The 15,668-nt window shown below is 22.0% G+C and overlaps 3 protein-coding genes across 3 annotated transcripts; all 3 read right to left on the reverse strand. All coding sequences in view use genetic code 6, as the record gives it.

Annotated features, from left to right (window-relative positions):
* Nucleotides 1–52: 52 nt before the first annotated feature.
* Nucleotides 53–2,640, reverse strand: TTHERM_000037129 (transmembrane protein, putative; the record flags this gene model as incomplete). The annotated part of the gene is made up of 11 exons (XM_012797147.1): nucleotides 53–258; nucleotides 534–547; nucleotides 653–739; nucleotides 972–1,016; nucleotides 1,076–1,162; nucleotides 1,268–1,357; nucleotides 1,427–1,516; nucleotides 1,806–1,895; nucleotides 1,971–2,060; nucleotides 2,210–2,302; nucleotides 2,576–2,640. 11 exons carry the CDS (start codon nucleotides 2,638–2,640, stop codon nucleotides 53–55), a joined length of 957 nt encoding a protein of 318 aa, XP_012652601.1.
* A 4,010-nt stretch (nucleotides 2,641–6,650) lies between these two features.
* TTHERM_00037130 (hypothetical protein) lies at nucleotides 6,651–10,530 on the reverse strand (the record flags this gene model as incomplete). Its single annotated transcript, XM_972021.2, has 7 exons — nucleotides 10,107–10,530; nucleotides 9,964–10,044; nucleotides 9,768–9,905; nucleotides 9,469–9,530; nucleotides 9,298–9,417; nucleotides 9,161–9,250; nucleotides 6,651–9,110 (listed from the first exon to the last, which is right to left on the reverse strand). The coding sequence occupies exons 1-7, from the start codon at nucleotides 10,420–10,422 to the stop codon at nucleotides 6,651–6,653; spliced, it is 3,267 nt and encodes a 1,088-aa protein (XP_977114.2). The 5' UTR covers nucleotides 10,423–10,530.
* Nucleotides 10,531–11,268: 738 nt separating this feature from the next.
* Nucleotides 11,269–15,360, reverse strand: TTHERM_00037140 (exonuclease; the record flags this gene model as incomplete). The annotated part of the gene is made up of 1 exon (XM_972022.3): nucleotides 11,269–15,360. One exon carries the CDS (start codon nucleotides 15,358–15,360, stop codon nucleotides 11,269–11,271), a length of 4,092 nt encoding a protein of 1,363 aa, XP_977115.1.
* Between the last annotated feature and the right edge of the window lie 308 nt (nucleotides 15,361–15,668).

Genomic DNA, 15,668 nt, shown 5'->3' on the forward strand with positions numbered 1-15,668 from the left:
CCACATATTTTAAGTTAGTTATCATTTTTTTATAAAAATTTGAACATCTTTTTCAAACTAAATCATTTAATATAAAAATCATATTTTACTAATTTTTTTATTTTTAGCAGACTGTTTACCAAACTAAAATTAACTTATACACCAGAATGCAAACTATCATAATTATATCTATCATAATATTAAAGCATAAGAAATTTAAGCTATGGACAATTTTTTAAATTAGAGCATAAAGCTAGTAAAGTTTATTCATGTTCTTCTCTATATTTATTAAAACTTAAAAATATTTTTTATTATTTTTTTTTAGTAAAAAGTTAAAAGATGAGAAATAAATAAATAAATATAATAATTAAAAATAAGAATTGAAATTGAAAAATTTTAAACACCCCAATGAAAAATGAAATAAATATATTTATTTTAAAATCTATCATAATTTTTATTTAAAAATTCTAAATTTTACTTTAAAATAAGATATAAAATTACAAGATTTTTGCACTTAGCTAAAGCAAGACATATGTTAACAACACATTAATTACCAACATCGTTATCGCTTTATGTTTAATAATAAAAATTTTTAGATTGAAAATCAAAGAGAAATAAAATAATTTTTTTTTTGAAATTAAAAATTTATAGATTATAAAAGCTAATAGTATACCCTAACCAAAGTGTTAAGTTTGAAAGATTTGAGCAATTTGTTAGGCTCTGAGCTAATTCAAATGCAGAGTCTTAGATATTATTATCACTAAAATATTATTAAAAAATATTGAATTTTTGCTTCAAATTGATTTATTGAAAAGTAAAAAATTTTAATTGAAAGTTAATTTATTTTTAATTAAAATATAATATAAATTATTTTAATATTATTAGCTTCTTTTATGTCAAAAAAATTTAATTTATAATTGTTTTAAATAAAAAGCCTGTTTTTATACCATAAAAAAAGATCTAATTTTTAAAGAAGGACTAAATTTTTTAACTATGTTGCTAAAGCCTTAGTACCATTTTCCCCAATATTATTATGCCTTTTGATAAATATAGTTTATTTAACATTTTAACAACAATGATTAAAAATTTTTTTTACATCAAATTTAATTTTAAATTAGTTAGATTTGTTAATTTAGCGAGCTAAAGTTATCCAAAAATATCATTTCCTCCAAGACCATTTTCACTTTAATTTAAAAAATAAAAGTAAACATTTGTATCCATAATAAAAATTTTTTAATAAATTCTTCCTCATTTGAAATATGAAAGCTCAAAAATATAATTTTATTACCTTAAATTGATATCCAAAGTAGAAAGGCATTTTAGATTTGCTAGACCGTTACCTAAATTTTAAGATAGACTTGCCTTAATATTATTTCTTCTATTGAATTTTATTTAAGAAATTATTAATTTATTATATCAAATTGATTTTTTAATATAATATTTTTACTCTAAAGATAGAATTAGAGTCTATAATTTAGTTTAGGTAGCCAATTATGAAGTCAGTTAAATGAAAAACTCATCTTCAATTTAATTTGATCTTATTTTAAGAATTTATAAATTTTATTTATAAAAAAATAAAAACAAATCAAAAAATAAATAATAAATGACAATAATATATTATAAAAGCCAATTTAGCATAATAATTATTTATATAGCTTATAAATAAAACACTTAAATACAATTTACAATCTAAATGCTCTTCATGATTAAAATGAGCAAAAATAATAGCATTTATTTAAAAATTGGTATGAAAAAGTTTAGAAAGTGCTTAAAAATATTGAAAAGTATTTTATAAAGATATAGAAAAAGTTTGTTTGTTTGTTTACTTTAATTCAATTTTTAGAGATAAAAGATCAGTAAATTATTTAAAACTAAAATCTAGACTTTATGCTATATTTTTCATAATATTGTTTTAGCTTTTAAATTAAAAAAATAAATAATCAGATTTTATTTAAAAAAAATGAAAATTAAATAAATATTTAAAATTTTACTTAAGTAGAATTGTCAAATTTTTGAGACTATTATTTAATTGATCTCCTGAATCATGATTTTATTATTGATTTTCTTCAAAATTATTTTAGCTTTATTTTTATTTATATTATAATTTTTAGTATTTTATGATTCGATTACACAAAAAAAGAGAGACATATCAAAATATTATAAGTTATATCATTTTTTTAAACAAAAATTGTTGATTACAAAAAAAAAACACTCAAAAATTTATTTTTACCTTAAGTCTAAATACAATTCTTTTAATTTAGGATATTTAGCAATCTCATGACCTAAATATTTCATAACATCTGAACCAATACTTACCTAGTTTCTGATAAAAAATAAAATAATGATTGATTACAACTTAAACTAATAAAGTATTGAATTTTTATATATTTTCTTAAAGAAAGCAGACAGAAAGAATGATTATTTATATGCCAAAATATATAATTATTCCTTAAATCCGTTTTCTAAGAGTATGAATTAAGATATATTTGGATTTGATAAAATTTCTCATGGTATTAAAATTTGTTATCGAATACCGAAAGCAATTGAAAAAGTAAGTATGGTATGACATATTATGTAACAAGAGTAAATTTTTTACTATAGATATAGATAGAAATATGAGAGGTTGGAGCATTTTGCTAAATTAGATCCTAGAATTGACATATCTTTAGCTGTAATGTTGTTGAATCTATTATTATTAAAATATTTATTTTACTTAGCATTTAAATAATTTATTAATTTGATAGTAGTTAGAATTCATAAAAATATAAAAGATATTATTAGTTATTTTAAATTGAAAATAATACCCAAGATTAAGACATAGTGTTTGAAGATTTGTACAGTTTTTTAAAGCTAAACCTACATGCTATATATTTTGTCCAATATTATTATTACTTTTATAGATAAAATAAATAAATAAATAAATAAATAAATAAATAAATAAATAAAGTGAGTTTTTAAAATAACTAAAAATAATAACTATGTAAAAAAGTAAATTAAACTTAAATATTCATACCTGAAATGTATGCTCAGATATTATAGGCTGCAACAATTTGTAAAAGCAGGTACTATAGATGATAAATCTTGTAATTCAATTTAATTGTGACTTATTATAATTTAAAGTAGGTTTAATTTTAGTAACTCAATATAAAAAGTAAAATAAAAGAAATTAGTTGCATATATTGTAAATTAATATAAATCACTTTTTAAACAAAAATAGTACTTGTAAAAAATTGTTTATATGCAAATTGAGAATCAAATTTTAAATTTAAATGTTATTAAACAAAGATTTGTTTTAAATTTTATAAAAATAAATGCATTCAAATGCATTTTAAATTTCTAAAAAATAATTTAAAAGTTTTTAATTAGTTTCTAATATAATAATCATAAATAAATAAATATCATTTCAGAATATTATAAATCAAATATTAAATAAATAAATTTATACCTAAGATCAAGAATCAAATCTTTTAGATTAGTGCAACTTTAAAAAGCAGTACATAAAAATGAAATTCCTTTTCCAATTTAATTATCCCTTTTAATTATGAAATTAGAGCATAAGTTTGATTGATTACTTTAACATATAAATTGATTATATAATTTAAAATAAAGTGTAAAACTTTAAAGATAAAATTTAGCTTTTAATTGATATTTAATTGTACATTATGTTGAAAAATAATATTACCGAAGTTCAAGTGTTAATTCTTAGAGATTTCTGCAACTTACAAATGCAGAGCTTAATGAATATACTTCTTACGAGCTTAATTTTTTATTACTTTAATTATTATTTAAAGTTAAACAGTAAGATAATAATTACACATAAATTTTATCAAAGTTTATTATTAATTTATTTTTAAATTAAATGTTTATATTGTTTAATAAAAATAAAATTACTTTAAAAAAAGTTCAATTTTTTATAAGCTAACACAATTTTTGAACAAAGAATTTAATTCAAGAAGGTCTTAATCTTTAAACTTATCAACTCTAATATAGCATAAAAAAATATAAATAATTTATTTTTTTAAATCAGATTGTTATTAAAAACGAAAGTATAATATCACATTCTTTCTTTTCAAACAAAGATGAAAGAAATTAAGTATTGTTTTTTTAAAAAAACTTTATCGCTTAAATAAATATAAAATACTGTAAATCTATCCTCAGAAATTTAAAACTTTTTTATTTTAGGCAGATTTATTTTTTTTTGTATAAATGGAAATACTCGAAATCAAAATTTAGGGGCAAATATATATTAATGAGGATTTACTGTAATATTTTTTTTTAATGAATTTAAACTCAAATAATCATAAAATTAAAAAAATAAGATATTACTCTAACTTTATAGACAATTCAGAAAGGTTAACAAGACTTGATAAAGCAGAGAATAAGCCTAACTTTTAATTTTTTTAAAGCTATATATCTGTATCGCTTTTTGTATTAAGGAATAAATTATTTCTTAAAATCGATTAGGATATTAAAAAAGTAAAGATAAATATATTAAAATATTTATAATTTCATTAGTGTTAAATACTCTTCTGTATTTCTAAAATTTATCTAAATAAATTTTACTAAAAATATAGTTCCAAAGTTTAGATATTAGTGAATTATCACAACATTTTACTTAAACTCTAAACTCCTTTTAACTAAATACCGCTTATTTATAAAATTAAAATTAATTAAAAAAAATATTTAGATATTTATTAACATTTTTAATTAATAAGAATGATAATTAATTAGTAAATTAATACATTATTTAATTTTTAAATAAACTTAGGAATCAATAAAAATATCAAAAAGAAATATTAATTAATTAATTTATTTATTTTTACCTGAGCCTAAGTTTTAAAGTTGAGAGTAAATTGCATTTTTACAAAGCTTTGCATAATGCAGCTAAATTTTTATCTGAATCAAAAAATCCACTTTAAATTAAATAAGAAACGATATTAAAATTTTTTATTCGAAAAAAATTGCATATTAATTATTTAATAAATTTATTATATTTAATTAATAAGAGTTTTGATGTTAAAAATATTTTCTTAATTAAATTTTTATTTCTAAAGATATCAATCAAAATAAATTTACTCCAGTTCAAATACCTACAAATTATTCCACTATTTTATACCTTTGATAATGGCTTAAAATAATTCAGATGATCTATATTTAAATCTATTTTAATAAAGATATACTTAAACAACCAAATATCATTTGCAAAGATTAAAAAAACATTTTAAATTTATTAATCTTTTTCAGAGTTTACATAATTTAATACCTAAAATAAATTTTAAAAACCGAGAGATGAGTCCAATTTTTTAAAGCTTAAACTAGCTTAATATCTCCTTCATAAAACCATGAATGCCTTATCAAATATTATATAATTAATTTAATAAATTTAGTATTAAAAGAATAAAAATTAAACATCTAACTTAAATATTATAACTATTTACTAAAATAAACCTTTTATTTTTTATTATTTTTTTTTTGAAAAATGGTTAAAGAAATAATTTTTTTACTTATCTTCAATGTGGCACTCATTAACTTCTGTCGATATGGGACACTCTGTAAACTTATTAAAAGATAATAATAAGTTTAATATTATATTCTTTCAATATTATTAATTACTTGATATATGCTAGAAAATTTTTTAATCATTTTATTTTGTAATACTAAACCTTCAGTAAATTTTATTTTATTAAATGATTATTAAATTAATCAAAGTAGAGATTTTATTCACTATTAGATTAAAACTATACGCCTGAAATTTAATTAATTATGTAGATCAAATAAATTAAACAGATTCAAGCGTCTCTATTAAAAACCTAAATTAACCAAATTAATTAATATGAAATAGATAAAAGTGTCTTTGTTAAAAACTTAAAATAAAAGTTATTGGTATTTACATATTTATTTTGCTTTCTAAAATAAGAAGGTTTGTTAAATTATAATCAAAATGATGGAGGAAAAAATTTGTTTCGCTATTTGAGAAAATTTATTCATATAAAATTTAACTATTTAAGTAGAAAAAATTAAGGAGATCATATTAAATTAAATAGAATCAAGTGTCTCTATCAAAAAATGTAAATTAATCAAATTAATTAATATAAAATATTAAAATATGTGTTTGTTTGTGTGCGTCTCTATTAAAGCTTAAAATAAAAATTATCAGATTTTATATTTATTTTGCTTTCTAACATGATAAAGTTTTTGAAATTATATTTTAAAATAAATTAAATTAAAACAAAAAACAGTGTATTTCTAGTCAGATTTTGGCAAATTTATAAAAAGATAGGAAATTTCTTTTCACAGCATTTAATAAATTTTTTATAAAAATGAAAAAAATTTTTTTTTCTAATAAGAATTTAACAAATTAAAAAATGATATTTATCATACACATCTATCTCATCAAAAAAAATGTTTAAGCCTATTTAAAAGATAGAGAGTGAAAATTTTGATTTAAAATGGGGAAAAAAAATTATATTAAACGGATTTATAATGTTATAATATTTATTTGCTAAATCGAAAGTAGATAGATAATATATAATTTTATTTAACTATTTAAATATAAAATTAAATTTGTTACAAATCAAAACAATCGTTGTTTGGTTATCTTAAATAATTTATATTTTTTAAAACTCTACTTGAATTTTATTATTTCAAATAGAATACTAAATATGAAAGAGTCAATCAATCAGTAAATTATTTTGAAATTTGGGCATTATTTATTTTGCATTTTTTCCTTTGAATGTGTTTTTAATATTTTTACTATATTTTTGAAACAAATCTTGAATAATCTATTGTTTATAGGTTTTATTACTATTCTATGCAATTTTATTTTCAAAAATTTATTTATTTTGAATGAATTAGTTAGCCATTTAAAAATTATGTTAAGATAAACTCTTTTATTTTTTATTTAAAAAATTTCTAACAACAACATTTTACTTAGGATAGAACTAAATTTTTTAAAAATTGTTCAACGATTCTTACTTTACTTATTTTTCTTAGATTTCATTATTTTAAATATATTCTTGCATTTCGTTAGTTAGATTTAAATTTTGTTTTTCTTAATCATCTTTTTACAAATGGTTTGTTTGGCTCTAAATATATTTTTAGTTATTATTTTAATGGTCTGCATTGCTTGCATAATGATTAATAACGCTTTGAAAATCTAAATTTTCTTAAATCTCAGTTTGATCCTAAGTTTTTACTCCTAAATAATTTTGATTCAGAGTCAAATTATTTCCCATATTATCTAAATAAAGATCTTAAAGTTGTTTCTTTTTAATTTTAAGATTTGTTGAATTTTTTGAATTGGACTATCTATTTGATATTGGTCCACTTTGAAATTCTTTTGGAATTTATGGAGAATACTTTGGAGACATTAAGTAACCCACTTGCTGACTAACATTTTTAGGAGTTTATCTTGAACTAATGTTCGTGCTCATCGATTGCTAAGCATTTGAGTAATATGTTTTATTACCAAATGAATTAGAAGGTGTTTTAGAGCGGAGTAAATTATTTACATCTTAGATAGTTATTTTAGTATTAAATCTATCAAAACTGCTTTATGGCCTTACATTTTCTTATTATTACGAGTCATTTTAATTAAGTTTGGTTTTATTGTACTTTGAATCTTAAATTTAGTAACTATTTTAATCATAATTTAGGCTAGGATTTCTTTTTAACTCAAACTATTTAACTTTATCGTTTTTTCTTGGTTAATACAAAACGAACTTCCCACTACTTAGCTTTGGACTTTACAGCTTAAACAATTCTACTTAATTTCTTTAAATTTGATGCACTGAATGTGCATTTCTGTTTTTATTGAGAGACTTATTTTGATGCTCATTTTCTTAATTATTATTTTAGTTCTTTTCTTTCAAATAATTAAAATTTTATTTCATCAGTGTTGGACCATAAGGTTCATAAGAAGTTGATCTCATTTAACTTTCCTCCTAAATCTCATCTTATTTGGATTATTATTTAATAATAGCATTTTGTGATTAACTATTACAAGTTTCTTCTTCATCCATAGATAATCTTTAGCTGATAGTAGCATCGTTGGTTTCTGATCTTTTATGGCCCTTCTTGACAATATATTTTTCTGTTAAAGGGTTATTTTATAAAAGAATCGTGTTGTTATTTTTAGAGAGTGAAGTAAGAGATGTAGAAGGTCTATTTGAAAAAGAGTTTTGTAATGTTTGGTTAATAATTAAATCTAAATGATTTTATATTTTTTTTTATTTTTCTCTAAGATTTTAGATTCTTACCATTTATTTATCTTCTTCATTGAGATTCTTTTTTAAAATTTGATTTCTTTCTTGAATGGCTTATTGCTCCCTCTTTTTCTTTTCAGCCAATTGCTACTTATTCAATTCATCTTAAAAAGCTCTTTTTTTGTTTTTTTAGTAGTCTTCAATGCAATTAGTTTTAGTGCAATTCTACCAAACTGCTTGCTGATATCTATTCTCATCTAAAAACATATCAAAGCATTCTTGTTGAAATTTTGTAAGTTCTTTTCTAAGCGGTTTAGGCCTAAAATCATAAAAAGATGATATAATTTACTTATAATTTAATTGAGGAGTACATCCACTCTCTATTTGATTGTAGCTAATCAAACTCAAATAACAATTTTAACAAACCCAAAATTATTTTGAGTAAAATTTTGGATTTTCTTTTATCTATTAATATGTATAATCAGTCATTTTAGGATGGATTTTTTAGAAAATTTCTGGAATAGTAATCTTAGAATTATTGTCAATTTTATCTCTCTAATTATTGATTTAATCTATTAAGTCATCTATATCGTCTTTTTCATCATTTTTTAAAACATGGCTATTTAACCTGGCCATAGAAGCTGTAATTCCTGTTGTCTTATTATTTTGCTTGAAATTATCGTCTCCATCTTCTAAAGTAGTATTAAGTGTATCCTTTTTAATCTTCTATTCATTTTAATATTTATTGTTTAAAACTTAAATTTCTTTATTCTTTTAATCCCTACTGTAAATTAAATATTTGTAAGATATAGGAGCAAAATTCTAATGCTTGTGCAATTCATCACAATTCTAGCAAAGCAAATCTTTTTCTAGCTAATTAGGCCTTCTTTAATCATAAGTAGCTCCTTTCTCTATATATTTAGGTATCTATACATAAAATATTTATCTTAAGTATAAGATTAAAATATAAAAAATACCTTAATGTCTGTTTCTAAACTTAATGGTCGCATATTTAGCTTGTTAGAGTAGAAAGTATTTGCTACGTAGTTTTTTTATCCATAAAAATTCTAAAAAAAGTAAAATTTGTAAATTATTAATAATATGATAATCTTACTTTAAGTTAAAGCCTGTAACAATTGTTCCACAGAAACCAAACTTTTCCAGTTTGATCTTACTTAAAAAATCCATCTGCTCTTTTGAAATGAGAATTACCATGAGAAAGAGCAAATATATGCTTTTAAAGTTAACTAAAATTAAAAAAATGCAAACAATAGAATAAATTTACTAAGTGCATTCTTTCCATGCATTTTCTAATGACACCTGGAAGTAATCCACCAGCAACTGTACCTTAAAAGAGAAAAAAAAATATTTTAATAAAATTAAAAATTTCTTTTTTAAACAAAATTACAAAAAATGATTATTGATTTGAAAAGTGAAATTAAAAAGAAAAAAATTAATAATATAATTTCTTTTCATTATTCATATAAAATACTTATCAAAATTTTAAAGAATAAATTATATTTCACCAAGAATATTTGAATAAAAATTGTAACAATATTATTAATTGAGTTTTTGTTGATTTACATTCATCTGAGAATATGTGATGACCCTCAAAAGTGCAGCATCGCTCATAAATATTTAAATTCGTATGGAATAAATTTTTCCTGTTTACTTTTTTTGAAACTATACAAGATCTTTCACACCAATTAGCTCTATATAATGCTGATTTAATTGTAAAAGATACTTTAGTATAAAATAAAATATTTAATTTGAATGTTACCATTGTTTTCTCCTACAGGATCTATAAATTGCTAAAGAATACCTCTTTCTGGCCTCTAGTTTGGATTATCAAGAAAAGCCTCTAAAATAATAACATTTTTTTAGTTTATTTAATAAAAGAATAAACTGATAATGTAGGATTACTTAATTTAATTTCATCAAAATATGTTATTTATGTGGAGTTGTCTTCTGGGTCACTTTCAATAAAATAACCTAAAACATCACTTTTGGTTTTTTTATTTGTTGTGAAATGGTGGAATATGGCATCGTTATTAAGACTGACGTTTCTCTTTTTTAATATTTGATCCTATTTATTTGTGAAAAACCACGCTATTGGATATTGATTTCTATAAACAACTGTATGAGGCAATCCAACTCCAATATTCGAATGATAAAGGTCTTTGTACTTCTCCCATAAAATAAAGTAAAAATCAATATTAATTCCTTCTTTTTCCTCCATTTATCTGTCTGAATTTAGAAATAGTTTGATGTTTGAAGAATGAATACTGATTAGAATTAAATATTAATAGATATTTATTTCTCCTACTTAATTAGGGCTTATTATTCCTTTGATGTTTGATTGTATTATATGAATAAAAATCAGTAAAACTTAATTTAGCGATATTTCAAAATAAAGAAAGCTAACTAACTAACAACTAAAAACTAACTTGTAAAGTTTTACTTTACTTAAAGTTATATGTAGACTAAAGTATCATAAAAAACATGTAGATAATATATTCGTTACTTTCTTTTTCAAAAAATAAAAAAAGCAATCATAAAATTAATAATAACTTTTCTTTGTTGAATATTAAGAATTGATTTTTCACTAAAAAAGTTGATCAAAAAAAATATTTCGCGTTAAATAAATAAAATCAGTAAAACTTAATTTAGCAATACCTCCTAATTTCAAAATAAAGAAAACTAACTAAAAACTACTTAGAGTTAACCTTTATATTTTTAACTTACTTAAAGTTATATGTAGACTGAAGTAAGTATCATAAAAAACATGTAAATAATATATTCGTTACTTTCTTTTTCAAAAAAAAAATCTTAAAATTTACAATTATTTTTTTTGTTGAATACTAAGTATTGACTTTTCACTTAAATCAATGAATTAAACATATAAAATATTAAAGAAAATCTAAATATTTGTAAATACTTTTAAGTTAAAATTGAATAATAAAAAAATTTACAAGTATTTTGACTAATAAATTTGGTAGATTTTTATGAAACTTTGTAAGATAAGAAACAATTTATTTATTTAATTAATTAATTTACAAATATTTAAAAAATAAAATTAAGCTGATCATTTTGGCTTGTTATTTATATATTACCAATGGTATGCTAAATCTTAATATTCTTAAAGCTTTTTTCTATTAACTAAAATAAAATTCACAAAATTAATACTAAATTCATCGTTTCTGATTAATTGGCAAACCTGGTCTTTACTAAAACTACTAGTTGTGCTCTAATTTTAAGCATTTGAGAGGTTATTTTAGTTTTATTGTTGTTAGTTCGGTGCATTCTAAGATTCTGTGATAGTTTATTACATATTTATTTAATTTAATTAGGATTGAGGTTATTATAATTATTATTATTATTTCTCTATTTTATTTTGAATAGTTTTAGGTTCTGGAATATTTACAAAGTCCTTTCCACTTCTTTTTCTTTGAGATTTAGAAATATTTTTCTCATTCTCATTTATTTATAGATCTCCTTTGTGTATAATTGTGTATTCTTCTTTTCCGTTTAAGTTGAGGTGGTCTGTTAGAAGAGTAGTGCTAGCTGGCTTAATCATAGGCGATTAGTTAGTTAATTTGGTACTATTCTTTCTTTATGGAATAGTTGTAGAGTTTTAACTTGTCATATTATCCTAAAACTGCACATGATGATTTAAATTTACTTTAATCTATGAAGAAAGTAGATCATCACTCATAGATCTCTTTCTTTTATATGGAGTTGAACATGCTGAATTTTTTCTTTAGCTATAATGATCTTTTTACTTATAAACATCTAAAAAACCTGTAAACTAAATCAAACTGTCATCAATATATATAATTTTTTCGTTATAGAAAAGCTCTTTTTCATATTGTTATAAATTGAACACTTTCTAAAAGTTAGAGAATTCATTTTTATCAAAGCCAAGTAAGACAAAAGCAGTTTAATTTCTTTAGATGTTGTATTTTTTTAAATAATTTGAAAAGTGATGGTAAAAAGATTTTTCAACTTGTTTAGTGTGTTCATCAATTTATTTGTTACCTTTTTGGTTTTCCTATTTACCATAATTTTAATGTTTACCAACATTGCTAGGGGCTTAAAAGTTTTAAATGCTGCTAGTATTGGAGCTTGTACTAGACCCTACAAATCCATAATAAGTCAATTAGCTATAATATAAATTTCTTGGGTGAGTGCTTAAAGCCAAATTTGCACATCTTGATCCAGAAGCTTAGCAGGTTATAAAATCAAAATAGAAAGTACTATCTTTAATTCTATAGACTTAATTTAACTCTGGGTTTTTTTCTGTTAAAAAGCAAGTAAATTTCAAGTATTTATTTGGTTGATTTGGCATACATGCAGGCTAAGTTTTTTATGGAACTTAAGTATCACTTTTTTCTTATTCTTATACTGCCATATCAAGTTTAATCAAGAGGAATTTTGTGTTGTATTCATATAAATTAAATAAATTATTTTTCACACAGCATTTAGGATCTTGTTTTAAAAATTAAGGTTAGATCATAAATTATGTGAAACTGTATCCTCTCTTAACAAGCTCGATGCACACTAAAGCCTAGTTACGAGCATCATCTATTCCTTTATGTTTGCATCCTTAGAATTCCATTTATAATACTTGTTATGCATGAGAAAGAGACTTGTTGATGACTCCACCACTAATTTCCAGAGGGAAAACATTTCTTAAATTTATATATGAAAAGAAGACATCACTGGTTGGAATGTAGTTTTTATTGATAAATTCGCTTTTCATATAGTTGCAATCACTGTCACAATCATACAAAATGCACCCTTCATAGTCTTTATATTTTTATAAAAAGGCTTCAACCTTTTGAATAACTTGAACAAACGAAGGAGCATTGGCAACATCTTTTTGTTGAATGCCCGTTATTTTAGAGATATAAGGATTTATCTTAGGAAAAGTAGTAGGCTTAACGTAAGTATGGAATGTATCTATGATACGTTCTTTTTTTAAATCAATTACAAGAACAGGGAATTCTATGATTTCATAACCTGGCTAATTACATTCAAAGTCAATAACAAATAGCATATCTAGTTTTTTATTCTCTTCGTTCTTAGAAAGCTTTTACTGTATTTCCATGCTTCTTTAAATGAGATTTTCTTGTATTTTTTGCTTCTAATCTGCCATGATTAGCTATGTTGGTTGTAATTTATCCAATCCAAGATTTTATTTTGCCCATTGAGATTAGAGATGTATTTGTTTTCTTGATAAATTCTATTGATTTTAATTAGGTAAATTATATCCGCTTTTTATTAATTCTTAGGTTAATTGCTACTAAGATAATTCTTTATTTTCTTTTATTATTTTATCATTTTTAATGTTAGCAGTTTAATCACATTCAAGATTTGTAGACAAAGGAGTTTTCTTGTTAGCTTCTTAAGTTATTTCAAATATTTATTAACCATATTTGAGTTTAACTTCGATTGTTAAGTTATTTCTGAAGCTAATTATGCAATCTTTTTTGAATTAAAATCCTTATTTAACCAATTTAGTCACTAAGATAAAAAAATTAAACTATGAAGAAAATTTTGTTCCTTTGTTATTTAATTGCTAATCATTCATGAATTTGTTACTAGAGTAAGTTGAATTTGAGCAAATTGAAGATGAAGAACTGATGCATCCATTATTATTATTATTGTTGTTGTTGTTGTTGTTATTGTTTTATTCATTATCTTTTTAATGTACTGTTCTTTAAGTAGATGTATTTTTTTCATTTGAGTTTCTTTCTAAACTCATTTCTGTTTTTTCTTTTTACTCTTAAATGGTTGCTAAAGGTGAGGAGTTAACACTATTAAATAAATTTAACGAACTCTTAAATAAATTATTGCTAGTGTTGTTATTGTAGCTATTTTATGTAAGCTAGTTTGATTTTGTTTGGTTGTTAGTTAGTATGCTTGAAAATAGGGAGGTTTGGCCTCCAAGAAAAGAACCAGAATCAACTGAAAATGATGTTTGCCTTTTGACTGTTAATTAAGAAAATATTGTTTTTTCTGGTTGCATTTAGTATGAGCTACTTGATGTAAAGGGAGTTTAAGTAGTATTTGACTGAAATTGCATGTTGTTGCTTAAGGAGAAAAGAGATGATATATTTTTACTTGTATTTTGTTAGGATTATTCACTTTGTTAGTCGCCTTTTCTCAAAAATGCAGTCAAAGTTGAAGATGGTGTAGTATTATCTACATTTACAGCTAGATTTTAAGAAAGAGTAGGAGTGTTTTGATTCGAAGAGAGAAGGGAAGAAGATTTTGAAAGTGCTTATGGTTACATTTAATAATGCTGATTAGTAATAGAAGAAGAAGATAAAATAATTTCATTCTACTGTTCATTAAATTCATCTTGCTTTCTCTCTTACTTTATTTCATCTTTTATTATTGGCTAATTGCATGTGCTGATTAACATTTAACTCCTACTATCATTTGGTAATTAACCATTCAGTTATTGCTTTATCTCTGATGATGAAAGGCCATGCAAATCAATTGATTAGCTAAAAGTTCTTGTTATTTATTTAGGCAAAGTATTCACTTAATCTTTGCTAATGCTTTCTTATATTGTCTAGTAAACTGGAAGAATCTCTTGAGCAAATTCTTCATCAGGTTGGAAATCTAAAAAGTATGAAAGCTAGTTGAATAGAATCACTTCATCAGCAAGAAATTAGCTTGGCATTAGCTATCCTAAGGATATGAATGTATTAGTGAAACTTAATTCATTTACTTAGATTTTATTTTGGCGAAATATTTTGAAAAGAGCACTCGCTATGGATTTCTTTGGATAAACTATGAAAAAGGACTAGCAAGAAGAGTATTTTTTCCTGATATTATTAATTTGAGCTACAGCTTAAGCCAATTTAACACATCTATTATCATCACTGATTTCGATGTTGGAAAATTCAATAACTTTCTTGACAGTTTAATCAAAAGTCATCGCATAAATGTTAGAGAGCTAATTTAATTCATTAATTCTGATATCAATTAAAAGTAGAATTTCATGGTTAGAAAACTCATTTTTTGTTTCTGCGCTAATATTTTGAGTATGTAAATTATTGTTTTGGGTTTGTTAATTACAACTATTCGCTTTGCTATTACTATTTGATCTCTTTCCTTGCTTTGTCTTCATTGCTGCCGATGCTCCATTATATTGTATTTCCATCTTTTAATTGAATCATTTTTAATTATAATCAAACAAATCGTCTCATAAGCTTAATCAAGAAATATATATAGGTATGTATATACTCTGGAAATTAAATGCAAGTGAGTGTGTTTATGAATAATGAATGAATGAATGAATTAATGAATAAAAATTTGGATGAAACAAAAGAGCAAAATTGATAAGAATTAGTTATAAATATGACTCTTTATTTATTTTTGAATAAGAGCGGAAATATATATTTTTGAATAATGTGATAGTAATTTATCTTGGTGAAGGCCATTCAGTTTTGAATGAAAAATTAGATTGTG

The sequence above is a fragment of the Tetrahymena thermophila genome (assembly GCF_000189635.1).
Source record: "Tetrahymena thermophila SB210 genomic scaffold scf_8254667, whole genome shotgun sequence".
NCBI lineage: Eukaryota > Ciliophora > Oligohymenophorea > Hymenostomatida > Tetrahymenidae > Tetrahymena > Tetrahymena thermophila.